The sequence below is a fragment of the Aspergillus pseudotamarii genome, assembly GCF_009193445.1.
Source record: "Aspergillus pseudotamarii strain CBS 117625 unplaced genomic scaffold BDV38scaffold_48, whole genome shotgun sequence".
NCBI classification, from domain to species: Eukaryota; Fungi; Ascomycota; class Eurotiomycetes; order Eurotiales; family Aspergillaceae; genus Aspergillus; species Aspergillus pseudotamarii.
Genome location: NW_022475062.1, coordinates 93,713 through 118,710, shown reverse-complemented (window position 1 = coordinate 118,710; position 24,998 = coordinate 93,713). Strand labels below are relative to the sequence as shown.

Here is a 24,998-nt window from a genome sequence, read left to right as displayed (position 1 = left end):
AGCCTGTAAACTAAAGTAGGTATAGGAACGTTTGTTTCTATGACAAAGGGGAAGGGAAATCAGACGAGCCCACACACGGGGTAAGCATCGGATCTACACAATGAGATCTGAAGAACCTGGCCACATGTTTTATCCTTTTTTTGGTAAAAGTTTTATTCTCCCTTTTTGTGGGGACTGGCTTGGAAATGCAGTTGGGAAGGACACTGTGGAGAACAGGTAGAGAAGACGCTGGGCAAGACGAATGCTAAAGAAAGAAGCATACCTGAATCGAATAAATTGTGCGGGATTCATTCAACGGTGTAGTGTCTTGCATTTATTGCTGCAGAATATGACTCCAGGCTGCACGGCTATATGTAAAGTGATTGCCCGCCAACGATCGACTATCAAACTGATAACCGTCAGTCTTTATTTCTGCTTCCCTCGCCTAGATAGTCGACCCGGAAGGCTTGATGAAAGGGATTTAATGTTGGTTCTAGTAGTTGCAGCTTCCTCTATCGCAGGGAACACTGAATGATGACTGGGAATGAGAAATCTTGGGCCGAAGATCGAGGGATCTGTCGGATTGATATTCGTTCGCAAAATACCGAATGGAACGCTTCGCTCAAGTCAAGTTGGCCCTTTTCTTTTTTTCTTTTTCTCTCTTTTTCTATTTTATTTTTTTTTCCTCCTTCCTTTCGCTTTACCCACACCCACGCCTTCTTTCTCCGTTTCTAGCCTGACCTCCTTTACGTCCAATGTATGACCCTTGTAGGTATGCGGCGGAATTGTCTGCAGAACGGCATTGCGCACAAGCCCTGATAGCTCCTAGTTACCAAATTAAGCTTGAAGACGAATACCACTTTTGCCACGAGTTTGTTGTGCAATTCAGGTCCATGTCAGGGCCCAAAAAAACAAAGCATAATAAAAAAAAAAAAAGAAAAAGGAAAAAAAGAGACGTAATAATAACAAACTAAAACTAAAAAAAACTGTAGAACGAGAGATATTTAATTGCACCTGCATTTATGCAACAGATATTTCAAGTAGGAAAATCGAGATAAAGAATTAATAAAAAGGTCACATAACAATAACACTACAATGGGTGACAGCAGAAAGAGGTCCAAGTGTAATGAAGACAGGATTATCTGGGGGCCTTTTTTTTCCTTTTTTTTTTTGGGTATCTTTTCGTTTTTCTTTTGACATTCTGTTAGCTTCCCTGGAATAAAAATGAAGCATGAGAGCCATCGTGGAGAATATTGTTGCATCAGCCAAAATAGCGCGAAAGGGCACTGGACCCTGTCAAAGCGTTGGAGAAACACAGCATTGGTCAATTTCGATGTTACAGCCCCTCAGTATCCAATTCCAGACACTATCAAAGCTGCACAAACTTTGAGTAGTTCCGAGGGGAAAAAATGAATTCCAGCGTTGGAATGATTCAGCTGGACGCTAGCCGGCCGAACTGCTCTAAACCAGACCACTGCCGGTAAAGTCAGCTGTTCTAGCGTGAACACCCGGTCAACGGCAGAGTGCAGCAAAGCAAATTAAGATGGCGCTAGAAAGGATTAGTAGCGACGATCATGGCCCCGGAACTCCCGTGCAGACCCCAGTCGCATGACGGAGGCCGTCGACACTACTGAGCTTAGGCAGCCGCAGACAGCCACGGCGATGGGCCTTACCAACCAACCATGATCGAGGTACGAGAATGCGTCAGTAAAATTCTGGTATAAGGGAGGCAGGGGGCCCGGTGGACCCATTAAGAGGATCCATGTTCTAGACATGACGCCTCTTTTGGGGCCGTTCCAAAGAACTTTCGGGTGCTCGAGGCACGAGCACCAACTCCTGCATGAATGAGAGATCAGGCGATCGACAGTTTCCAACCAACAGTTGGGAAAATTCGGTTTTTCTTTTCTTTTCTTGTTCTTTTTTTTTTTTTTTTTTTTTTTTATTTTTGCTGCCCCGTGCGACGATGGATGAGCTCAAGACCAAAACAGATGAGAATATTAAAAGTGAACAGACTATGCATACGTCAGTCTATATAGATGTTAGTTTTTTACCTTTTCAAAAACACCTTTCCCTTAGTATGGACATGGACATGTCGGTCGCTCACCGACACCGGCGCCGGAGAGCCGATTGAACCATGCAGGCTGCATGGGTACATAAGTAGAATACCTACTTACCGGTTGACCGGTAGGTTCCATCGTATGTACATCTTGAAAAGTACACCCGTAAAACCAGGTGCCGTCAACCAGGATGCTATATTCGGTAAATTATTGGAATTAATGGATAGAACCATGCATCAGGGTTAGTAACTCTTGCTCTCTCTCTTATTCTTTTGCCCATCCCCCCCACCATATCCACTTGAATACTTGTGCCATGAGAGGTAATGAGACATCAATTGGAGGAGTCCGAATTAGTAAGAGTAGGTGTGTAGATGTGGAGAGACGCGTTTCCCGTACACAGCATAGTTTCCAGAATTGAGCTTCGTGCCCCACAAACCGGGGAAGGGTGAGACCAACACAAAGAAGTCCCATTTCAATCTCAGATTAGCGTCATCCTGTCAATTATTACTATGATTATGAGTTCTTTTTGGGTTCTTTTATTTTACTCTTTCTTTTTCTTTCAGTCTTTTCTTGTTTCTTTCACGATTTCTTCTTATCTCGTTTGAAGATCGCCCTGTGGCGGATTTGATCATCCAGCCGTGAAGGAAGCTAGTTGGTCCAAATGCGATATGCATGACGCTGAAAAAGGAGGTCAGACAGGACCATTGGCCGAAGGTCCCTGCTTAGATCCATCCAGGACTGGGGACCAAGAAAAAAAAAACTTGAACTTGGCTAATCGAGAGTGCCTAATGGAGGGGGGTTAATGTCGTGCAGCATGTTATGTGTGCGCGGGATGCGGCGCGAATCCCAGAGTAACCTCGTACAGGGGTCTCGGAGATGGTGGTGGAGAGGTTGCATTTCAGGCTATCGATAGCCAATAAGCATGAGCTCTAGCGAGAAGAGAAAAAAACAAATACATAGTGATGCATATGAAATGAAATCATAGGATAGGAAAAGATGTAAGCGCATGTTGATTTTACTAATCTGAGAAAATGTGCTTAGAGGGAGAAACATAGCCAGTCCGCATGCGCGGTGATGATTGCATTTGGAGTGATTCGTTTTGGAATTCTATTTCCTTTTTATTTATTTATTTTTTTTTTTCTAATTTGGTTAGTCCCCATTTGCCTATGCCATTCCCACTTACCTTGTATATTCAATCATCCATGCGATTTCCCTACCTAGTAGGTTACTGGTAGATTAAGTTACCTCTTGTACGGAGGAGTTGGAGTAGTGCTCATGTTGATCCCAACACAAAGGAACCGCTTTGGCGCTAACCTTAGAAAGGCTAATAGTACACCTGGAGTGAAGTCCATGGGACTCTAGTGGCACGTGCACCACTCCTAGCCTGAATGAGGATAGTGTATGATACCTCCAGTGTACTCCGTAAGTACCTGCTAGTACTTCCTTCCATTCCCCCAGTTCCCTTCCATCCGAAACTAACATGTTTTGGCCTTCTTTCACCCAACTAACTAAATCTTGAACAATGAAAGGAATCATTGACTAACTAATTAACTTGCTTTTTCCCTCCTTAAACCCCTCCATTACATAATATTTTCCATATACGGGCATCGCTCTGTGGATGATCTCAATCGCCTTTCTATTTTTGTTCGATGGACTAGACTGACCCATGTTCCTGGATCCAACCGATTATCCTCGTCTTATGTAACCCATCTTTGGTAATTTCTTTCGATTTGTTGTTGGTTTGATGAGATAACAAGGATTTTAAATCCGTTCTTGATTGTAAAGGAAGGTTAATCGTTTAAATCCCCTCAGCTCTTATTGATTGACCAACCCTTTACCCTCAAGGTTCACTTCGTTTAGATCATGACTTTGATTATTATGTTTTAATATTAATATTATTCTAATTATGGTGGTGGTGCTTATGATCATCATCATCATGATTGCCCTCCCCGTCTTTTTCTCCCTGTTTCTTTCTCGAATGCGCGCTTGTTGTCGCTGGATGAGTGGGTGATCGACTTCATCTCTATGGTTAGTTAAGGTTTTGATCGTTCTAGGCTAAACTTTGACCCTCCATTAACCTTTGATTAGACTCCTACTCATGTGGGAAAAGTTTGCAATACGTTGCCAGCCTTGGCTTCGGGTCTACTACTACCGACCATACTAGCTAACTTAACCATCCCATCCAATCCAGTTAAACGAGTGGATACAACGTTCTCTACCATGCTCTTGCCACATCCAGCTTAGTGGCCGGTACTAGGCCGGTACCTTTTCTTGAAATGTTCCTGTACAACCGCACTTTTGTTAATTTACCTTGACCAGCCCTGACGGAGAGTGAGATACTAGTACTAACTAGTATGTACTAACTTAACTGACCTGCAGCTGGCCGATGGACACTTTGGATCCACTGTGAGAAGGCAGCAAATATTGTCCCTCCCACGAGTCAGCGTCGAGCTAAAGGAATCGCGCGAGTCCAGACCATTCGGGCATTACTTCCGGGATTCCCTGTAGTCTCCACGCTTGAGAAGAAACCCATTGACAGACGGTGATTCTGGAGCTTGAACTTTCTACCGTGATTGTGATCTTCACGCTTTCTTTGGTCCTCAACCTTGAATTCGACTGGTCTTGGCAATTGATCCCTACGACATCGATGGTGACCCGGATACCAAACTTGTCAGCTCTTCGCGCTCTCTCGAGCTAGATATGCCCCGCCTGTACCCTTGACTGGTCTGTTGTCTCCACCGTCCGCCCCAGGGGGATATCATGGTAACCGATGAGCGGGTATAGTAGAACTCTTCTCTTGGTTATATCGACGGAGGCTTTGGCGATGGCGACGATCGACGTGGACTTTAGGTGTTTGATTTGGAATTGTAGTCTACTCCCACTGCAACCCTACGCCCGAGGCCCATGAACGTTTAGTGGAGACTTATGCTCCGGATCATGCGTCTGTCACTGGCCGTAAGGCCAGACTGTCAGGTTAAATGCAATTCTGCCTCTCGCCCCGGATCTTTTTGCACCGCATCTAATGCACCCACCGCTCACATGGATAATGGGGTGCCTGTCCATGTGCTTTTTCCTAACGCAGCTGCCGCGTGATGGCCTGATATTTCAGAATGTCCCGTGGCTGGATTCCGTATCGACTATATCCATACAGCTGGGTCTGTTTGTTAGAAATGAAACTTTCTTGTTCCCACTATTTGACCCTTGCCGAATGCGGTCCTGTCTGTATGACTCAAACGGGTGCCAATTCCCGCCAGATATTACCTGCTGACCCTCAACAATTTCATTCAAAAAGCTTCATTTGAGGTATCTGGAGGTTCCTCATAGGAACCGTGGCCGTATAGTGTAGGTTCCAACGTGGGTTCTCATCCGCACGCTGGAAAAGTCTCCCATACCGTCAGAGGTGAGTCGTCCTGCTCTCTGCCTTTAGCGGGCCCACGGCTGGCTCGCCTTTCGGAGTGTCCCAATTTACCTTTTACCACGCTAAGTCACCCTCGTTGCGCTAAGGAAGAACCCTAACGAAATGCTCCACGGACGGAAATGGCTCCTGAAACCAAGGAAGATGAAGAGTCAACGCAGGAAGACTATTGTTGAGCTAGTCGAACTTGACCTAGCCAGTACAACAAAGAGACAACCGTTAGACCTTATTTACGTTAGCGGCATTAGTTTGAACCTCTGGCGATGACAACCTATTCGACGGCCCGCCATGCTGACTTCCGCCCAAACTCAGAGCTTCCTACTTGTCCATGACAGCTGCCAGTCCAGGGAGCGCTTGAGTGACACAGGCGGACGTGGAAATCGGCTCACGAGCCAACAGGCTGCGGCCTTGATTTGGAATATCGACGATTCGCCCGTTCTAAGAATCCATCCACGAAACTGATGACGACGACGAGCCCGATAAACCACAGGTCTGCCTGCAATGTAACCGGACTTATTGCACCCGGGCTCTTTCACGTTCCTTCCAGTACCACCGAGCATCCCATCCATTGGATGAAAGATACGAAGCTGATCAGATTTCTGGCGGTCCTGACCCTGCGTTACACTCAGCTTATACGGGTGATGCTACGCTATACCGCCATTTCATCGTTCGGCCGACGAAACCGGTCCAAACATCGCCACAGAGAGTAGTATCCTGGAAATCCCTAGCCCATTGTCCATAGATATACCCGCACATGTAAGTCCAGGTCCACACGGCACCGCGGTGAGGGTTTAGGAATTAGCCCCGATGGCTTTCTCCCGCGTATGTACCGTTGCGTGTGCTGTGCATGTCTAATACCTGCAGGAGAGTTCCCACCTGGAGAGGGAAATGACAGTATGTACAATGGGCTAGACTTCTAGGGGGGGGGAAGAAAAAAAAAATAACACAAAAAAGAATCAAATTCAAATCAAAATAATACAGATCGAAAGGCCTCCTGGAATCCTACTTCCCTACGTAGCACCCGAGGGGCTCCCATTCTCTCTCAATCTCCAACCCCAGCATCTTCCATAGTCCTCCAAAACATGAAACCACACCCCTCCCCCTCCCCCAACTGTTTCAACAAAGTACCCCAACTCGTAAGCATCAGAGTCAGACAAATCTCCATTCCCTCCTCGATCCCGGAATCTAAGCCTCCTCATCTCACACAAACCCTTGGGCTTGTCCACTTCTATTATTAAACAAACATACGCACACACAAAGAGAGAGAGATACATGTCTCATCCTCGGTCCTGGGTATGCCCGCACGCCCCTCCCCTGTCACACATGTAGGCTCAAGGTTCTTCAAGACATGGGTTCTGGGGGGTCGTGAGAAATTGTTTGTCCGTGGTTCGGGGGAAGGGGGGCCTTGAGATTAGAGTTTTGATTCGTTTTCCTTTTTGGGAGTGTGATGGGATTTGGAGGTTTGTCTTTTTTTCTTATTCTTTTTTTGCTATAGTTTATTGTTGTTGTTGTTGTTGTTGGAGATCTACCTTCTGCATCTATAGGGGTTTGTGCTTTTTCTCTTTTTGGCTTGTTTTTGTTTGGGTGGGTGTCTAGCGTGCTTTTTGGTTTATCATTTGCTATCCATATTGAGATTGTGAGGAGCTATGGGGAGAACGAAGAAAAAGAAGAAAAAGAAGAGGAGGAGAGAAAGAGGAAAGGTAAATGGGAAAACCCCTCTAGAACCGTACTTTTCTTTGTGTAGAAAATCGACAGAAAAAGCAAATGTAAATGACACGGTTTGGATGGATGCCTTTCAGTAATCATCATTATCGATCAGTTCATACATTACAAAGAAAAGATTCCTCAGCCATGAAGGAAGGAAGCCCGCCTGACGAAAAGATCCAAAAAGTGTCGTAAACCGGAACGAGAAGAAGAAATGGTATGGAGGGTCGGTGGAATTGTTTATGTGGTTCTCTTCGCGAACTCGACGCGGAGGATAAGATGGCGGTAACCGACTAGAAGGATATTTGTTAGCTGGTTTCTCTCTTTTCCTTTCCTTTCTTTTCTTTTCCTTTTGGTGTATTCTCGTTGATCCTGGAGGTGGGTCTGGGGGAGGAGGAGGAAACGTACAGCCATCCATCTTCTCGCAAGCGCGTGCAGCGTCGCTGCGATCTGCGAAACTGATGAAAGCGAAGCCCTTGGCTCGTTGGGTCTCTCTGTCTCTGGCGAGGAAGACTCTGGTGACGCGGCCGAAGCGCTCGAACAGATCGCGAAGTTCTCCTTCTTCCGCCAACTCGGAAACCTGTTGCTCATTGTTAGGATTGACATGACATAGATAAGAGAAACGCAGAAAAGCGTAGCGTTAAAAACTCACGTTTGTAACTCTCAGAGTCGCCAGATCGTCCTTCTCGTACTTGCCACCCATTCTCTCGCCGCCGCCAGCAGCACCTTTCCGGAGATGAGGAGGCACGTAGCTGCCAGATCCAGTGCCAACACCACCGGCGGCTGATTCATCGGCTTCACCAGCAGCACCAGCGCCACCGGCGGACTCGTCGACGGGCGCCATGGTATCCTTGAACGGACAGCGGGCAGTAAAGTGCTCTCCGCTGCAAATACGACACTTGACCTTCTTGTCCTTGAGCTGATCCTTCACACTGCCCTTCTCGCCGCCGTTCTTCTCCGCCTCCGCGGCCTGTGCCTTCCAGTTGATGCTGGGTCTGAAAACGATGTTCTCACCGACGGAGGTAGTATCGAACGAGGGTCCGGGAGCGTGGCCCTTCTCGAGACCGAACTTGGCCCAGGACCTCCGCTCCGCAACCTGGGGGTTGACATGTTCCCTCACGACGGTGGTCTTGATCCGGCGGGTGACCTTCACCTTCTTGCCCTCGTCGTTGAAGCGGTACGACACAACGGTCTTGGTGCCATCTTTGTTCGTTGTGACTTGTTGCGCGGGGAGCGCGGAGGGGTCATCGAACTCCTCGTCGTCGGCCCAGTCGGCGCGGCTGCAGAAAGTTGCAAAAATTTCATGTCAGGGGACTTCCGGCGACGCGGGTTTATGGGGTCCGTTCGCACTTACTTTGCTAGTTTGGACATTGTGCTTTATGTGGTGATCTGCAAATGTTGCTGAATTTCTTAGGATTTCAACGAAAGATCCGTTGTGGATTTGTTCGGCGCGGCAAAGACCTGTGGCGCAGTTAAGTGGCTGGTGTCGGGGAGCTGTGCTCACGTGATGCCATCTGGACGACCTCTATCGTTAACCCTACTTTTGTACGTCAAGTCTAGCAAAAGATCTGAATTGAACCTGGTTTTACGGTTTTGGTAAAACCTATGACATATTTATAACCGCGTAGATTCATACTTCTGCACTATGGAAACAAAAACGAAGCATACCATACTGGCCCATATGTATAATGACTATACAGCATGGGCCATGGCACCTCCTAGTCTCTAAATAAAGAGGCAATCCAATGCAGACACTCATTAGCGAGTCGGTCCATTATGCCCATAAGCTTGTACTGATAACGAAAATAATAGGGAATATAATAATATGGACAGCTTCGAAATGTGGCGGGTGTACTTCGTCCAGCGAGATTAAAGTGTGCTTTACTGAACCGAAGGAGAGGAAAGTACTGGAGTAGAGATAAGTGATGGAATATTAAGTTTTAAGAAGGGTTAGCCAAATGGAGAAAATTATCTCAGCTGCGTGGTTTTTATAGCACAAAGTTACCCTACTTTGGATAACAAACGAAGCTGTATGACAAGGCCTTTGGAGAACTTGAATAGCCCTTTGAGACAGCAAACTGGCTGCTCGTTTGTCATATACTCTCCATATATCATTTAACAATACCCCCATCTTGAGATAGTTAGAACATGGGTTCTAATAACGCTTTCAATGTTGAAGTGTATGACGTACATTGTCGGGACATGATTCCTCCCTCTTAATTTTTTGTTAGCACTCAGTTTCACTAAGGACATGTGTCTCGAATCAAGGGAATTGTCCGACCCAAGGTGACTCTATATATGATGACCATGACAACCACGAAGCAAAAACTAAATTCTTGCCAACAAGACACGGAGTTTCTTCGTCGATACATCTCAGAATAAGAGCTTCAAACCGAGAGGATTGAAGAGGACTTGACCGACTCCCGAAGAATCGTCCAAGTTCCTAGGGTGATTTCATTTGAGGACACAATGGACAGGTATCATCATCTTGGGTAAATGGAAAGGGATATACGTAAACGAGTTGCAGGCTCTACATTGAATATGAACTACTCCCATACGAGTGGAAACGGTATAAGCCCAGCTTTACGCAGAAAGGTGTTATTGCACGAATGACCTAGATCTATTCGGTGTCATCGACCTCCACACCCATTGGTATGTTAGAAGAAGACTACATGAATATGCCGGATAATCTGCTTCTTTGGTATATTTGTCCTGGTGATATGGCCTAGCTTATTTCGAACGAATGGGCATTCAGGTCCAGAAGGTAATAGTTGCTGTTCGGGACTAAAGTTCTTCCTTAGAAGTGGAGGGTCAAAGTGAATCCGATCACTGATACTAGTTACCTTTGGTGTTAATTCCACGTACTGTACTCACATCAACTGAGACTGTCTGAACGCGACTTGAAAGAGAGTGCGTATGTGTGCGTGGAAAGATGGGGGAGAGGATGGCCAGAAGAAATGCTGTTAATTACCTTTCGTGTATAGGCTTTATCTCGCAATAAACTGGACTCCAGTAGTAATAGTAGATGGGTTTTCATCGTTGTGCTGTGATTTCCTCTTGGAGTAGGTCTTAGCAGCGTTCTGACGTTCTAACAATAAATTTGCAACTAACATCATTCCACCTAGGTGTACGCAAGTATACTTACATTCATAGGCATGAGCACAGAAATCCCCTTTAGCAATGTAGGCTTGGGATTGAACAGCAGTGCCTGAGGCATGACAAGATACGGGGAATCAGCGCTTTCTAGGGCCAACACCTCATGTCTGAGCTTGAAGTATAAGGAGTCTACCAATAATCCTGTATTCAAAGGTAGTGGTCTTTATAGGGTTCATACGGTCTTGAAGATATACACGTAGTATATTACGATCTAGATTACAAAAAATATTTACATGACTCGCGGTATCATGAAGATGCAATCATGCATCTCGAAAGGGAACTGGCGATGCCGTTTAGAACGACGAAGTAGACATAAACATAATAGAACGTATTCACAGTCCCGTACCCCAAACGTAAGAAAACAAACTGAACAATCACCGACCAAACACCTTCAACTCAGCCGTTCTCAAGAAGATATACGACACCGAAGCAAAAGCAAAAGCCAACTCGAACCCGACATCGCCACCACTGGGTAGCGCACCCGCATGCTTCGCAATCGGTCCGACCCACCACGACTGGCTCATTCCAGTAACCATACCGGCGATACCGAAGCCGAAAGCAACCGCGGCCGCAATGCCCGGGGGAAGCTTGTCGGGCTTGTCATAGATCTCGATGCGGTATCCTCCAAAGCCCCGTTTGAAGACGAAGTGGTCAGTGAGCGAGATTCCGGAGTAAATGGCGAGCCAATAAGCAATGATGTTCATGAAGTTCTCCAGGATGGTCTCGAAATGGGAATATCCGGGAATGGCAATAGCCACTGAGGCGCAGGAACCCAGGAACACCCAGATGAAACGAGGAATTCTCTGGGTATAACGACTCAGAACTTGGAGGGTCAGGGAGACGGAGTAGATGTTGGGGCAGTTGTTGGCGACAATGGAGAGGGCGAGGATCACGAGGCAGAACTTGCCGAATCCACCAAGAGGCTCGAGGACAGCAGCGAGCAAACCTCCGTTTCCGGAAGCTGCATAGCCAGCTTGGTACTTGTTGTCACCATCATTGAGACTGGTGGCAGTCATAATGGCGATTCCGAGGAATTGTGTGAATATCAGAGGAACGATAAGACCGGCCCATGCTGAGAAGAAGATCTTGCGGCGACTGCGGTCCCTGGGCTGGTACACCGTGTAATCAGCCGCGTAGCTGGTCCAGCCAGTGGCAAATCCGTACACCGTGGAACCAAAGGAGAGGCAGCTACCGAGTTCGGATTTCCCGACGCCCATGGGGATGTTCACAAAATCTCCGGAGTGGGCGAAAGTGCCGAAGACGATCATGAAGACGATGAATGTCGGCACCCAACTCCAGTACTCGTACATATGGACGACTTTATATCCGGCGAAAGTGATAATAAACGTGCAGAAGGCGATAATTAAGACACCTGCAAATCCTGGAACGTCGGTGTTGACCGCATGGAGGAGCTGTGCACCAACGATTGCATTGGCTGCAGACCAACCAATACAGGCCAAAACGTTGAGACAGGCAACTAGACAGGTATTAGTGGCTGTTTAACTAGAACAAAACACCACAAACTGAATATACTCACTGAACTTCGTTCCCCAGTATCCGAACCAGAACCTTGAGAGTACCATTTGTCGCAGGCCGAAAGGAGGGCCAAAGCACGAAAAGAATCCCACAGTCATGATGCCCAACAGGTTGAAGAAGAGATTCACCAAGATGGCATCCACAAAGCCAAGAGCAAAGAGGGATTTTCCGAGGACACCAATGGCAAAGGAACTGACTACCATGTTGGCTGCCAACCACTGCGTGTTGGGTCAGTTGGACAGGCGGTCTTGGAATGCCAGACAATAGCTGGCATAGACAAAATTAACGCAATGGAATCATGAACACACCATGCTGCCAATATTGAAATACGATGTATCCGTCTGCTCCTCTGCTGGTACCCGTTCAATTCCACGCTGCTCGATGTTGATCTTTCCTGCGAGTCGCTGGAGCTTAGCATACAGTGAATCGCCGTATACAAAGGTCTCCCCGGGCACGGCGCCATCGCTGCTGGTGTCCAACGTCGTCTTCGCCACCTGAGGACCCTTTTCAAGGTCTTGATCTTTTCTTCCAAACATCGTGCTAGATTCGGGGAGTCCGACAGAACCGTTTGTTCCAACGGCGAATTCGTGATTGATGAAGATCCCCACCAATGAAGGAGGAGACTTGAGAATATAGAGGGTCGGAGAGCTAGATAGCTCTAAGACCGACCAAGTAGGGTTGGTAGGGAGAAGGAGGGGGAACGGAAGTAATCAAGCTGTGGTTCACATCTTTCCTTTCTCTTTCTTTTTTCCTCTGCGTCAGAGGATGGGGGGAGCTAGAAATAAATATTTGGTCGGAAGGACTAGGACAAATTCTTCCCACACATCTCCACTCGATCTCAAACCAGCGAGAATTGCCGCGACCGCGTAACTTCCGCTGGCTTTTACTGTCGCGTGTCTTCCCAAATCCAGGTCAAGCCTTTTTTTACTCGTTTCGAGAAGGCCGTTCGGGGATCCACTTGTGCCTTAACCCTAAGGTTTACTCTCCCTAACGTGTCTTTTCAACGAATCATGGATCGACAAGCTTTCTCATAGGCGTTCTGATTGGCGGATAGAAAATTTTCTCGGAGGGCCAAGCACCCTCTAAATTTCCGTGATTGGCTACAAATTTTGACCAGCCATGTGGGGCCTGACCAAGGGTGGCAACGTGAATGATAAGACTTTCACAGCTGATAGGCACCGTTCCTGATTATCTCAGTCACTGATTAGTACCACGACCATATCACCTGCCCGTATTCAAGCTTTTGCCTATCGATCTCAGTTATCTTTGATTGCTCACGGATGATATGGCTTTTAATATCTTCATGAGAGCATCGGACAACACCGATACAGTCCTTATGACTATCCTATCCAGGGTGGCTCTCCTAACGACATGATATAGATTGTCTATATTACTTCAATATCACAGACTCATTTTGACGTGACACTATAGCCCAAAGTCACGAGAGAGACACCCATCTCATATTTAATTACAACGTGTTTGACTGTGTTATCTGCTAGATCTCTCACTTCCTACATGAACGCCACCTCGCTGTATATGATAATAATAAACTTAACTATATAAGTGGTCATGTCCAGGGATCACCTCCGTATCCCTTCTCCAGATCTTATGCTTACCCCGCGCCAGCGGAAACCTACGATCTCTCTAGTCCCAACTCACAGTTCGGCAATCGCCGTCTCTGATAAGGCATGCAACCAGACAAGCTATGGGTTGTCCTTGGCGCAGCTGCGGCTCTAAATACGTATGTTTGGGTCGGAGAAAATCAAAGATGACCTCATTATCATGTGTTCTCGATACTGATTGGATGCGGATCCTTATGTTTTACTTTGAAGGTGAGGTTCTACTGCTGTATACAGTATATATGCTCCGGACTCAGTGGGAAACTATCATGTCAATATAGTGTTATCGTGACCTAAGACTACTGATCCATCAAAGAAATAGACCCGTTATCCAGCCAGCTTACATGTCCCAGTAATAGTTTACCATGCAGCCTATGAGCGCATCTATACTCTAACTGTATCTTTAGGCATTATATCGCAATTCCCACACGCAGCAGTTATGTTACATCGGGCGTTTTGACCATATATTTAGACCACTGCCCAGATTACACTAGTTTCAATGTGTCCACTATTCTCATCTTCAAGCTCATGAGATAAGACTTGCTTTATCTATGTATTTCTAGCCCAGGAATCCGACAGACTAAGCTACACTTCAACCTATAACTTGATCTAAAACTACGGAATATACATAACAATATTCTACCGCCTATTGCCATACAACATCCGCAAGCCCTAACCCGAACCTTAAGTGGATCAAATCCTGACCCATAATCCCCACCCGCAACCAAAAAAGAAAACCCGCCACATTATGTTCCACAACTAGCACCTCGGCAGCTCGGCTCTTGTCCTTACTGCCAAATTTCGTCTCAGCTTATGTGTGAAATGCGTTGCTTGTGAAAATCATATGTACATTAATTTGTCATGGTCTAGATCATGATGAGATAGTACTTACTTGTGTTCAAATACCGCTAGGATACCCATTTGAAGTTATGTAGAGCATGGTCTATTGCGAATTGATAAAACTCCCTTCCGATGAGTCAGCGGCTCTTCGCCACTGGTTTCCCATCGTCCTGTTGATATTTACGGAACGATTTCATGTTCGGTTGGTTTCATGGTCGGGTCTAGGTGGAGAGGGAGAATTGCACGGGTACGGCTTGCCGAGCCGATTGCATAATTCTTGGGTTCGGTCGGGATTATGCATTGCCGTCTCTGGGTGATTCTTATGTGGGCATCTCTGGATTGTAGATTGCTTTACTTGGTAGGAAGGCACTTGGGCCAAGCTAAATACTGTTTGGCTTGGTATGTAGTCTTCTGTGGTCTATGGCCTTACTTTTCTGCCGCACAATGTTGCAAACACCGCTGCTAAGATTCATCGGCAGCTGCAAATTGAACCGTGGGTCCAGTCCGGCTGCTGGAGAACTCAATAAGCTGAAGAGGAAATTGGTATAGAGAACGCTAACCAGTATGAATGGTCATGAATATCAACATTTATATGCACCATCCTCATACCCGGAGTGCGCCATTAACAATGAAATTATTTACAGTTTAGCAAGCATCTTGTGGCCCTTCTGCAACAGATCAGAGGCATCATTAACAAGCTCATCAACAATAGCCTTGGCAGACTTCTTCTCATTGACGACGGCAGCGACCTTGCCCATCAAGAAGGGACGGGCATTGTCCAGGGTCTCATCGTCAACGTCATCGGGCAAGTTCTCCATGTCGTGCTCGACAGGGATGATACCCTTAGCGGTCAATTGCTTGATCTCCTCCTGGCGGTTCTCTTCCCAGTTCTTGATGTAGGCGTTGTTGCGAACGCGAAGGGGACGACCCTATAGACCGGTTAGCGAGAATGCGCACATCGAAGAATGTCCCAAAACCTACAGTGAAGATAATGGTGCGGACATTGTCCTCGAATCCGGCAGTGCGGACGGCCTCCTGGTGAGCAGTAGGAGCACCGGCCTCATCAGACAGGATGAAGCGAGTACCAATCCAGACAGCAGAGGCACCAAGCATAAGAGCGGCGGCAACCGAGTTACCATTGAACAAACCACCTGCGGCGACGACCTGTACAGGCTGACCAGTCAAGGGGCTCTTCTTGCCTTGGCACAGCTTGGCAACGGTAGGGATGAGAACGGTAGTCGGAACATCACCAGTGTGACCACCACCTTCACCGCCCTGGGCGCAGATGATATCTACACCAACATCAAGAGCCTTCTGAACGTGCTTGGGGTGGCCGATCATGTTCATGCACAGGATGCCAGCACCGTGGAGCTTCTCCACGACGTGCTTGGGAGGGACACCGACGGCCGAAACGAATAAGCGTGCACCGCTCTCAATGATGATGTCGACAAGCTCGTCAAGCTTTCCCTTGGTGTAGTCGTAGCTGAGGACAGGCTGGTTAGCATTTTCGCCTCTCACCCAAGGTGTCCCAGGTACAGGGAGGCCTACTTGGTCTTCCGAGCGTTTCCTCCGACCTGCGGAAGCAAAAGGTCGACACCAAAAGGCGCACTCTTGTCATTCAAGTAGCTCTTGAGTTCTGTAATCTGTTCACGAAGCATGTCGGGGGTGTAGCCGACACCACCGATGACACCGAGGCCACCGGCGTTGGTGACCGCTGCGGCCAACTTAGGACCGGCGGCCACGTTCATACCTGCCAGCAGGATGGGGTGTTGGATCTTGAGCAGATCCGTAAGGGTAGTACGGATTTTCTCTGTCGAAATCTGTGGTTAGCAAGGGATCCTATCCAGTTGCATTGTCACAGCTTCCAATCATATGATGGAAGGGCACAAAGGCGGTGGGAGCTTACGAGGAGAAGCCATGGTTGAGGGTGGGACGTTAGAAGAGAAAGTGACCGAGAATCAAAAGGTAGATGTAGTGAAGATGATCAGGAACGATGACATGTGGAGAGTATGGAGAAATAAGTCCTAAATATAGGAGAAGAAGAGGATGGGGTGAACCGAGGAGGAAGCATGAACATGACAGCCTCGGTTGCAACTTTAACACGGGACCTCCGAATGAACTTAATTTCCCCATAGTTGCCAATGCTTTTTGGGTTTAGTGCCGAACCTATTGGCCGATTCACAGGCGGGGTTTCAGAAGTCTATTAGTCACCATTATTGAATGCCTCAGGTGTCGTGCATCAGCTGATTCCGCTCCCGAAAAGCAATGCGAGCCGTTGCATGACGTATGACCCGAACTTTTTTTTTTGGACGAGTCATAAGAAGATCAACTGACAGACGCCAGGGCTGCTCATTTCTCAGGAAGTATGAGGCCAATGTCAATTAGGAATTGGCATGCCAATGCTACATCCCTAACCTCAACCATTCCTGGTTGCGGACAATGGCCTTCTTTCAATTTAGGCTTGTTTCCAACCCCGCGACACAGCAAGGTCTGTGTGCCGGCTTATAGGAGATTCTACGCGGGCCCAAGAACGAGGCAGGTTTTCTTTGACAATTGCATGATAAACCCTCTCGTCTAACATACTGGTAGAAATCTGTCTATCTCTGGTACTAGTATGTTACTCCAATTTCAATTTTAAGTATTCACTGCGATCAAATCCGGCCGTCGGTTCGTCTAAAGTACCATTGAAAGATGTTTCCAACCGAACATCGCATTGTGCCATAACGCTTTCATGTAGCCACGGAAACTAACACCATGTGGATCAGACCTCGGAGTGTCTGGACGACGTAATAGCTGGGCGTTGTCCCAGTCTAATGTGAGCAGTTCCAGCCATGGGTCTCTAAGATTGTCCGCATCTACGAGGGGCGTTTCCACTAGCTCATTGAATTCATTCAATACCGGAATGAATCCCTGTAACCCTCCACTTCACCGGGCTTTTGTAGCCCTTGGAAGCAATGTCGGAGAGCGGGTTGAGATGATTGAGAAGGCATGCTCCGAAATGGAGAGAGCCAATATCAGAGTCAAGCGAACAAGTTCCCTGTTCGAGACGGCTCCTATGTACGTCCTCGATCAAGATCCGTTCATGAATGGAGTTTGCGAGGTCAGTAACCATCTAGTGTAACTTTGTACTGTACAAGCTCTTCTGACCTCCAACGGGTAGGTGGAAACCAGCTTAGGACCTATGGAGCTACTCGATACCATCCAATCGATTGAGAGCGGACTGGGAAGGAAGAAGTTGATCGACAAGGGCCCCCGCTCTATCGATCTTGATATCCTCCTCTACGACGAACAGATCTTCTCCAACGACCGCCTCAACATCCCTCACCGGCTAATGCTCGAACGGGATTTCGTACTACGACCTCTCTGCCAGTAAGCCCCGTACAAGACACCCCCTCCCACAAACCAGAGACCTAACAACCACCCACCAGACTCATCCCTCACGAACGACCTCCATTCCCAGGCCACGGCACAACCTACCTCTCCCATCTCAAATCCCTCCCCCCACCAGACCCAACCCCCCATGCCACAACCTACATATCCAAGAACTTCCCCCCACTCCATGCCACCAACCCCAACCGCCCAACCCACATAATGGCCATCCTAAACCTAACCCCCGACTCCTTCTCCGACGGCGGGAAACACTCCCCAACAGACCTAACAACCCTAACCAACACTGTCCGCACCTTCATCGCCTCAGGCGCAACAATCATCGACATCGGCGGCGAAAGCACCCGCCCAGGCTCTGCCCCCGTCGGTGAAGCCGAAGAACTCGCCCGCGTTATCCCAGCAATCCGACACATCCGCACCTCCATCCCAGAAGCTGCAAATATCGCCATCAGCATCGACACATACCGCGCTCGCGTCGCCGAGGAAGCCTGCGCCGCCGGCGCAGACATCATCAACGACGTCTCCGCCGGCCTCCTCGACCCAGACATGCTCCCAACAATGGCCCGCACCGGCAAATCCGTCATCCTCATGCACATGCGCGGCACCCCATCAACAATGACCCAGCTAACGGACTACCCCAACGGCGTAATCCAGGACGTGGGCGCCGAACTCCTCGAGCGCATCTCCGCCGCCGAAGCAGCCGGTATCCGTCGTTGGCGAATGATCCTCGACCCCGGGCTTGGGTTCGCGAAGAATCAGCCCCACGATCTGACTATTCTTCGTGATTTGCAGAAACTCCGCACGGGTGTCCAGGGACTAGAGTATTTCCCTTGGCTGATGGGTCCTAGTCGGAAGAGGTTCATTGGTAGGCTTACTGGTGTTGAGAAGGCTAGTGAGCGAAATTGGGGCACGGCTGCTACTGTTACAGCTAGTGTTGCTGGTGGCGCGGATATTGTTCGTGTCCACGATGTTAAGGAGATGTGGCAGGTGGCTAAGGTTGCGGATGCTATTTACCGGGTGGATGAGTAGGGGGCTTGTTGTGTGGGTGCGTGGGTGTTGAATGGTTAAGGTACGTGTGTGACACTTGTATATTTTCAACAATATCGAGATCTTGTAGGATAGTGGGATCATCATCAACTTGTATGATATAAATGACTTTTCAAAATTTTCTTGAGGATGAATTTTATGAATGACCTAGTCTGTTGTTAGGGCTAAGGTTTGTATTAGATCTAGTGATCTTCAATTTTTGTTCTTAACCTGCAGTAGATGCCTAGGTTTAAGTTATCCATGGTTGCTACAAGGTAGATTCTTTCTAAAGTATAAAATATATGGTTTTAATTGACAAAAAACGCCTAACACTACCTAAGAGAAGAGAAAAAAAGAAAAAGGATATACAGGAACCATAGCAAATCAAAGATGATATTCAATGAAGATGCCAATTTAAAGGATTTTCGACTAAGTCAGAATCACGAGCAGTTGACAAAGAAGAAGCCGACCTCAACCACTCCGCGAATCAGACTATGACAAGCCGAACGTTTTCCCGGCTAGAGTGCTCGCAGTCCGCAGGGGTGAAATTAGGCCGGGGTTGAGTTCGCGAGGATATCTTTCTAAAGGGATAGGACAAAACGCCACCAAAGTCATAGGCAATGAACTGGTTAATCATGGCAAAGTAATGGTGTCCGAAGGTGGAGATTGAAAAGGTTGCCGCGGTATTGATCAATTGGTTGTATCCGTTTAGCTGTTCATGTAGTTACGTATGGCGCCTAGACAGCATTGTCAGTAGGAGGTAAATGAGCAGAGGAGACGGGATAACTAACCCTGCAGTTTGACGGCACTGTCTCCGACGAGTTGTGTAAGGTTCTCGAGATCGTCTCCGGCTGTCATGCCAAAACGACGAACAAAGTCCTTGGCCGCAGTTTCCAAGTCTCCGTATCCGTCGTCTCCGGCGGGGAGATCGTCTTCGGGGCGGCCGAAGTAGGAGTTGCTGGAAATAGAGGTGGCACCATCGAATTGGCGGAGGCGCTCCTTAGCCTCGGCCTGGGCTGAGGGATCGAATCTATCACGCCCAAAGAACTCATCGGACGAGATACCCTTCTGGGCACCAAACCTGGACTTGGTCTGGTTGAGTTCCTCCTCTGTATGATTTATTAGCATTTGCAGTTAATTTCAACATGGTAATAGTGAACTCGCCTTCAGCAGCTGACCGAGCAGGAGCGACAGAGCCGAAGCCTAGCTTTTTCGGAGCAGCAGGCTTCGAACCAACGGTCTGGCCAAATCCTAGGCGTCCGATACCCATACCCAAACGCTCTACATCGCTAGAGTTACGCTCGTGGGACTTTCTGGAGGCGCTGGGGTTGATCGGCGTGGGGGCGGCAAGAGGTGTAGCTCCTGTAGTCGTACTCTTAGCCTTGGCATCGGCCTCAGCCTTTTCAGCCTCGGGATCATATCCAAGCTTCTCAATACGCTCGGCTTCCTCCTTGGCCTTCCTTTCTGCTTCTTCGAAATCGATGGCCTCAGCTGCGCCGATCTTCTTAGCTCCCAGCTTGGGGGCCTTCTTGGCACCTAGCACACTGCCTTTCTTTGCAGTACTAGCCGTCGTAGTCTTCCGGACAGTAGTGCTGGCCCTGATAGCAGCGGGAGCAGGAGAGCTTTCCTTTTCGGATCCCGAAAGAGGAGACTTGGAACGCGAGCCATTTGCGCCTGCGTTCAAGAATGGAGACGCAGTGCGGCTGACCACCGGGGGGGTTCCTGTGCGTGAGGGAGGGTTGCTTGGGCGCTTGATCGAGGGCTTATCCCAGGAAGAGAAGAAGTCATCCTCAGCATCGCCGGCAGGCGTACTAGAGCCGTTGGACGGGGTGCCAGCGGGAACGTCCGTGATCACAACCTCTTCAGGGTATCTGTGAGGGAAAGCAGAGTAAGCATCTAGCGGTAAAGTGATATGCATAGACAATATGGTACTTACTGCTCGGCGTCCTGCGCAGCCCGCCTCTTCAATTCTTCCTTGTACTTCACGGCAGCATTGCATGTATACTTCACCTTAGTGTCCTTGCTAGCCAGGGCAGCGGAACCTCCATGCGACTGGAAATACTTGGTGGCGGACTCATTTCCACCGACCTTCATAAGCCGAAGTTGCTCCCATTGCCATTCTGTGAGCATCCATTAGTGCCAAGCCAAAGACCTATCCAGGGTAGACGGTGGTGCATACGGTCGAGGTTTGTGGAACGAACGAAGGAAATGTGGACACCCAGATTACGGTGGTGGGCCGAGCAGTCGAGACACAGGTAGATACCGAACGGCACCGACGACCATGTAGGGTTCTTGGAGCCGCAATCAAAACATAACTATGAGGTTGAAGTCAGCGAACTCGGCCAATTTCTAGACCGGTGGGTGAGGGGTTGCGCGCACCTTGTTTGCGGGCTTTAGTTTGAGTTTCTCGAATATTTTTTGAGACTCCGCCTTGGTGGCACTCATTGTGAGACGAGTAGGACGAGACGGGTCCTGAATGAAGTAGAAACAAAGACGGTATAGGATGTCAGGACTTCTAGGGAGGAGGAAGAGAGATCCAAAATGCAACCGGGAGAACGAACGTGGTCGGAATCGTTTGGGACCCCCGGGCGGAAGTTACAAGTTACTGTAACTTTTAAAAATCCCTCTATGTTTAAAGGGGAAGATCTGATCTGAAACGTTGCAAAAAGATGTTCTTACCCTGTTTTCATCTCAATAGGATCCACAATTAATACTTTCAAGCCAAGCAATGGTATCAAATACAGGACTAGATAGGGAAGTCTTCAGGCCTTCTTGGTTACTCTGTATTGCAATTACATCTGTACTCGGACCCTTCCGGAAATTTTCACCAGAGCGGAAGTCATCCACGTGACCCACCCGTCTCCCCACATGGACCGAGTCTCATTGAATGCCGACCACGGCTCAGCGCATGGAATTTTATGAGATCATTCAGCAGTTCTTGCTCGAATCTCCCATGCTCACGACTGCCGTGCGATACAGTTTGATCCGACGGGAACCCGGGTGATGTTCGATATCCCACAATGAGTGCATACCTCCTACCCAGACCTTCCTTGCACCGGGCTTCGTCTGCCCTTCTCTTGCGCCCTGGATTTCCCCGCACGGTCGAGTTGACGCGATGCTATGCGACTCACGGCGATCTCGGGGGAGGCTCAGGGCCCAAGTCGACCCCAAAACGGAGGAACGTGACCGTGCTGTCCGATGATGGGCGATATGAGTGGGGAGAACTGACGGGACGGGAAAAGGTTGCGCGCGCAACCCAACAGTCGTTCAACTTGGTTATTATATTGGCCGGTGCGGCTTTGACGGTTAGTTAGGTCTGAGTGAGCAACAATATTGCTCATGGAAAACTCATGATGCATGTTGGATACAGGACTGATACATGGGCAGGGGGGTGTATGTTACTTGCTCTATTCAGAAGTTTTCTCCCCGAATAGCCGGACATGGCAGTACGAGAAGGCAGTTGAGCGCATCTTAGACGACACTCGGTGTACAGACATTCTGGGAGACCGAAGGGAAATCAAGGCGTATGGAGAAAGCACTTCGAATAAATGGGCGCGGAATCGCCCTATTGCGTAGGTACCCTGTTCTTCTTGGCTGGTCACGTATCAGAGGCGCTAACTTCGAATTAAGGACCACCATCGAAAAGGATCGTTTAGGTCGCGAACATATGAGGATGAATTTCCATGTTTGTTTTACTATTTCTTAGATGAGATGTGCTTAACTAACTGTCAACGCCCAGGTTGAGGGACCGCGCAACCAAGGAGTCGTACACGTCCACATGATTAAGCCACTTGACAAGAATGAGTGGGAATATCAGCTTCTTGCACTGGATGTTAAGGGTAAGTAATAGCTTATCTCCGACATATACGATCTCAAGCTAAGGCCATTATGCAGGTCACTCTCGAGTCATCCTTGAGCAAGCTCGCGAGAAGCCTGGAGTCGGGCAAGCCTTGAAGATCTTTGGCATACAGTGGCGATAGATCGCTTCCTTGTCCAATTACAATCTTTGTGCTCTGTCAGGTAGCCTTGACATGACTTCGGCCGCCGGCTCCCTCTTCCTACGCTGGCTGGCCGTACCAGAGGTGGGAGCTAGGTGTTTGCATCTGGAGCCGATGAAAATCAATCGGCATGATCATCGCTGTTGTTCAGTTCTACGATGGACTAAAAGCTTGAGGCGGTAGGTAGCTTCAAGCCTATGACAGACGAAATTCTTTATTCTTGGGTGGTCTGCGTCCGCGTAAGGCTTCTTTGTGCCACAACGCCACAGTCACACACCCGTGTTGTACTATATAAAACCCATACTTGGGCATGTATTCATAAAGCATTTTGCAGCGTATAAAGTGAACGAGATAATAGCAGCAATTTCAGAGGAAATCAAACAATGCAATGGCTATTTTCAATACATAAATATTCACATAAGAAACATAAAAACATCTATATCAAGTTTTAGTCTCATTATATCCGAGGACCCTCCAGAATTGTCTTCGCAGCATCCGTCGTCCACCAACTCTTGCCCTGTTCACCTGGGAAGGCAAACTCATCCATACTCTCGGGCTTCATCTCCACACTGTACCCAGGCTCCAGAGGGGTAACGTAGTAACCATCCTTGACACTAGAGGGGTGCACGAAGTGCTCGTGCAGGTGGTCCACATACTCCAGCACACTCTTCTTACCACTGACAACGACGTAGTCAATTGTGCTAAGATGTTGAGTGTATTCAGGCAAGCCAACACCACCGGAGTGAGGAACGATAGGGACACCGAACTTGCGAGCAAGCAAGAGGATAGCGAGGACCTCGTTGACACCACCGACACGGCAAGCATCCGCCTGGAGAACAGTCAAGGCTCCTGCCTGCAGAAGCTGCTTGAAGATAACACGGTTCTGGCACATCTCTCCGGTGGCGACACCGATAGGGCCGTGGGGGGTGTTCTCGAGGGCCTTCTTAATAGCGGCGTGGCCGAGGATGTCATCGGGGGAGGTAGGCTCTTCGATGAACCAGGGCTTGAACTCGGCGAGCTCGTGCATCCAGCTGATAGCCTCAGGCACAGACCAGACCTATAGATGAATGAATGTTAGTAATGTGATGGGGAGACAGGTTTCGACAATGCCATTGTCAACTCACCTGGTTCGCATCCACCATCAAAATGTTACCCTGGTCATAACCAATGGCCTCACGAGCAATGCGCAACCGCCTCTTATCATCTTCGATGTTACCTCCAACCTTCAGCTTGAAGTGTCTGTAGCCCTGCTGGACGGTCTCGTGCAGAAGAGCCTTCAGCTTATCCTCACTGTAGCCAAGCCATCCAGCACTAGTAGTGTAAGCAGGAACAGCACGGCTCTGCTCTGCCTCCCTAATACGCTCCTCCTTGCCACTCTCTACCTCCTTGAGTAATGCAATGGCCTCTTCAGGAGTGATAGCATCAGTGATATACCGGAAGTCAATGCAACGGACGAACTCCTCGGGTGTCATCCCCGCGACGATCCGCCAGACAGGCTTGCCAAGTGTCTTGGCCCACAAGTCCCAGAGGGCATTGACGACGGCTCCCAGGGCAAGATGGATCACACCCTTCTCAGGACCAATCCAGCGCAGCTGGCTGTCAGATACTAGATGGCGCCATGTCTTGCCCCAGTTGGCTGTGAGCTCGTCCAAGTCCTTTCCAACGACGAGGGGTGCGAGAAGAGAGATGGCGGCGCAGACGATCTCGTTTCCACGGCCGATAGTAAAGGTCTATTCAGTCAAGGTGTTAGTGTTATTGTGGGTTATGGCGGGCATTGCACGATCCACATACCATTCCATGTCCAGCATGCGGGGAGTCAGTGTAGATGATACAGTAGGCTGCGGAGTAGTCGCCGGCTGCATTCATGGCATCGGAGCCAGTCTTGTCCAGGGATGTCTGTTCTTTGAGTTAATAACTGCAGAGCAATTGCATCGCCTGTTGAAATCGCCTCTGACTTACCGGAAACCGCACATCCCGGGTAGTGAAACCTGTGATCTTCACCATTGTGTAGGGTATATTTTGTAGAAATGGGTGGAGGGAAGGTCAATTGAGTAGTTTCAAATGAACAGAGTAAAATCAGGCTCTGGTCGTAGGCGGAAGAATCACAATCTCTTTTTCTTTAAGATGGATGTGGGGGGGGTGGTCATACAATGCAGTGTATGAAACGAAGAGAGATCTAAGCAACGTTCCAGGTATAGAACCCTAGACAAAACAGAGACAGTGAGCAGAGACGTCTCTTGCGCAAGGAATGAAATAGACACGAAGCAAAAAAAAGAATCAA

The 24,998-nt window shown here is 48.4% G+C and overlaps 8 protein-coding genes across 8 annotated transcripts; 3 read left to right on the top strand and 5 right to left on the bottom strand.

Annotated features, from left to right (window-relative positions):
* The first annotated feature begins 481 nt into the window (after positions 1 to 481).
* On the top strand, positions 482 to 906 carry BDV38DRAFT_145477 (uncharacterized protein). The gene has a single exon (XM_032051522.1). The coding sequence runs from the start codon at positions 524 to 526 to the stop codon at positions 740 to 742; it is 219 nt and encodes a 72-aa protein (XP_031911022.1). The 5' UTR covers positions 482 to 523; the 3' UTR covers positions 743 to 906.
* A 6,001-nt stretch (positions 907 to 6,907) lies between these two features.
* On the bottom strand, positions 6,908 to 8,614 carry tif35 (translation initiation factor eIF3 core subunit g). The gene is made up of 4 exons (XM_032055242.1): positions 8,510 to 8,614; positions 7,808 to 8,435; positions 7,564 to 7,735; positions 6,908 to 7,448 (listed from the first exon to the last, which is right to left on the bottom strand). The coding sequence occupies exons 1-4, from the start codon at positions 8,524 to 8,526 to the stop codon at positions 7,396 to 7,398; spliced, it is 870 nt and encodes a 289-aa protein (XP_031911021.1). The 5' UTR covers positions 8,527 to 8,614; the 3' UTR covers positions 6,908 to 7,395.
* A 1,779-nt stretch (positions 8,615 to 10,393) lies between these two features.
* On the bottom strand, positions 10,394 to 12,984 carry BDV38DRAFT_253476 (cytosine permease). Its single transcript, XM_032055241.1, has 3 exons — positions 12,156 to 12,984; positions 11,849 to 12,065; positions 10,394 to 11,788 (listed from the first exon to the last, which is right to left on the bottom strand). Exons 1-3 carry the CDS (start codon positions 12,381 to 12,383, stop codon positions 10,686 to 10,688), a joined length of 1,548 nt encoding a protein of 515 aa, XP_031911020.1. The 5' UTR covers positions 12,384 to 12,984; the 3' UTR covers positions 10,394 to 10,685.
* A 1,799-nt stretch (positions 12,985 to 14,783) lies between these two features.
* On the bottom strand, positions 14,784 to 16,343 carry BDV38DRAFT_145429 (nitronate monooxygenase). Its single transcript, XM_032051521.1, has 4 exons — positions 16,213 to 16,343; positions 15,855 to 16,116; positions 15,288 to 15,789; positions 14,784 to 15,235 (listed from the first exon to the last, which is right to left on the bottom strand). The coding sequence occupies exons 1-4, from the start codon at positions 16,223 to 16,225 to the stop codon at positions 14,945 to 14,947; spliced, it is 1,068 nt and encodes a 355-aa protein (XP_031911019.1). The 5' UTR covers positions 16,226 to 16,343; the 3' UTR covers positions 14,784 to 14,944.
* Positions 16,344 to 17,208: 865 nt separating this feature from the next.
* BDV38DRAFT_273168 (folic acid synthesis protein) lies at positions 17,209 to 18,722 on the top strand (the record flags this gene model as incomplete). The annotated part of the gene is made up of 3 exons (XM_032057631.1): positions 17,209 to 17,406; positions 17,467 to 17,675; positions 17,735 to 18,722. 3 exons carry the CDS (start codon positions 17,209 to 17,211, stop codon positions 18,720 to 18,722), a joined length of 1,395 nt encoding a protein of 464 aa, XP_031911018.1.
* Positions 18,723 to 19,074: 352 nt separating this feature from the next.
* Positions 19,075 to 21,378, bottom strand: BDV38DRAFT_145415 (ADP-ribosylation factor GTPase-activating protein). The gene is made up of 6 exons (XM_032051520.1): positions 21,099 to 21,378; positions 20,899 to 21,034; positions 20,656 to 20,839; positions 19,884 to 20,590; positions 19,511 to 19,828; positions 19,075 to 19,456 (listed from the first exon to the last, which is right to left on the bottom strand). The coding sequence occupies exons 1-6, from the start codon at positions 21,162 to 21,164 to the stop codon at positions 19,428 to 19,430; spliced, it is 1,440 nt and encodes a 479-aa protein (XP_031911017.1). The 5' UTR covers positions 21,165 to 21,378; the 3' UTR covers positions 19,075 to 19,427.
* Positions 21,379 to 21,627: 249 nt separating this feature from the next.
* Positions 21,628 to 23,110, top strand: tim21. The gene is made up of 5 exons (XM_032055240.1): positions 21,628 to 22,024; positions 22,107 to 22,291; positions 22,350 to 22,404; positions 22,459 to 22,558; positions 22,614 to 23,110. Exons 1-5 carry the CDS (start codon positions 21,740 to 21,742, stop codon positions 22,697 to 22,699), a joined length of 711 nt encoding a protein of 236 aa, XP_031911016.1. The 5' UTR covers positions 21,628 to 21,739; the 3' UTR covers positions 22,700 to 23,110.
* Position 23,111: 1 nt separating this feature from the next.
* On the bottom strand, positions 23,112 to 24,791 carry BDV38DRAFT_253454 (mandelate racemase/muconate lactonizing enzyme family protein). The gene is made up of 4 exons (XM_032055239.1): positions 24,677 to 24,791; positions 24,509 to 24,613; positions 23,842 to 24,447; positions 23,112 to 23,774 (listed from the first exon to the last, which is right to left on the bottom strand). Exons 1-4 carry the CDS (start codon positions 24,719 to 24,721, stop codon positions 23,175 to 23,177), a joined length of 1,356 nt encoding a protein of 451 aa, XP_031911015.1. The 5' UTR covers positions 24,722 to 24,791; the 3' UTR covers positions 23,112 to 23,174.
* Between the last annotated feature and the right edge of the window lie 207 nt (positions 24,792 to 24,998).

Coding starts and splice junctions, on each gene's coding strand:
- BDV38DRAFT_145477 (XM_032051522.1), top strand. CDS start 524: ATGAGAAATCTTGGGCCGAAGATCGAGGGATCTGTCGGATTGATATTC.
- tif35 (XM_032055242.1), bottom strand. Junction 7,736..7,807: donor CGACTCTGAGAGTTACAAAC/GTGAGTTTTTAA, acceptor AATGAGCAACAG/GTTTCCGAGTTGGCGGAAGA. Junction 7,449..7,563: donor TTGCGAGAAGATGGATGGCT/GTACGTTTCCTC, acceptor ATATCCTTCTAG/TCGGTTACCGCCATCTTATC.
- BDV38DRAFT_253476 (XM_032055241.1), bottom strand. CDS start 12,383: ATGTTTGGAAGAAAAGATCAAGACCTTGAAAAGGGTCCTCAGGTGGCG. Junction 12,066..12,155: donor ATTTCAATATTGGCAGCATG/GTGTGTTCATGA, acceptor CCCAACACGCAG/TGGTTGGCAGCCAACATGGT. Junction 11,789..11,848: donor ATACTGGGGAACGAAGTTCA/GTGAGTATATTC, acceptor ATACCTGTCTAG/TTGCCTGTCTCAACGTTTTG.
- BDV38DRAFT_145429 (XM_032051521.1), bottom strand. Junction 15,790..15,854: donor GGAAACGCTCGGAAGACCAA/GTAGGCCTCCCT, acceptor GCCTGTCCTCAG/CTACGACTACACCAAGGGAA. Junction 15,236..15,287: donor TCCGCACCATTATCTTCACT/GTAGGTTTTGGG, acceptor ACCGGTCTATAG/GGTCGTCCCCTTCGCGTTCG.
- BDV38DRAFT_145415 (XM_032051520.1), bottom strand. CDS start 21,164: ATGAGTGCCACCAAGGCGGAGTCTCAAAAAATATTCGAGAAACTCAAA. Junction 19,829..19,883: donor TGCTCGGTCAGCTGCTGAAG/GCGAGTTCACTA, acceptor TAAATCATACAG/AGGAGGAACTCAACCAGACC. Junction 19,457..19,510: donor CAGTGCCGTCAAACTGCAGG/GTTAGTTATCCC, acceptor AATGCTGTCTAG/GCGCCATACGTAACTACATG.
- tim21 (XM_032055240.1), top strand. CDS start 21,740: ATGAGTGCATACCTCCTACCCAGACCTTCCTTGCACCGGGCTTCGTCT. Junction 22,292..22,349: donor GCGCGGAATCGCCCTATTGC/GTAGGTACCCTG, acceptor CTTCGAATTAAG/GACCACCATCGAAAAGGATC. Junction 22,405..22,458: donor ATATGAGGATGAATTTCCAT/GTTTGTTTTACT, acceptor GTCAACGCCCAG/GTTGAGGGACCGCGCAACCA.
- BDV38DRAFT_253454 (XM_032055239.1), bottom strand. CDS start 24,721: ATGGTGAAGATCACAGGTTTCACTACCCGGGATGTGCGGTTTCCG. Junction 24,614..24,676: donor CCCGGGATGTGCGGTTTCCG/GTAAGTCAGAGG, acceptor CTCAAAGAACAG/ACATCCCTGGACAAGACTGG. Junction 23,775..23,841: donor TGATGGTGGATGCGAACCAG/GTGAGTTGACAA, acceptor ATTCATCTATAG/GTCTGGTCTGTGCCTGAGGC.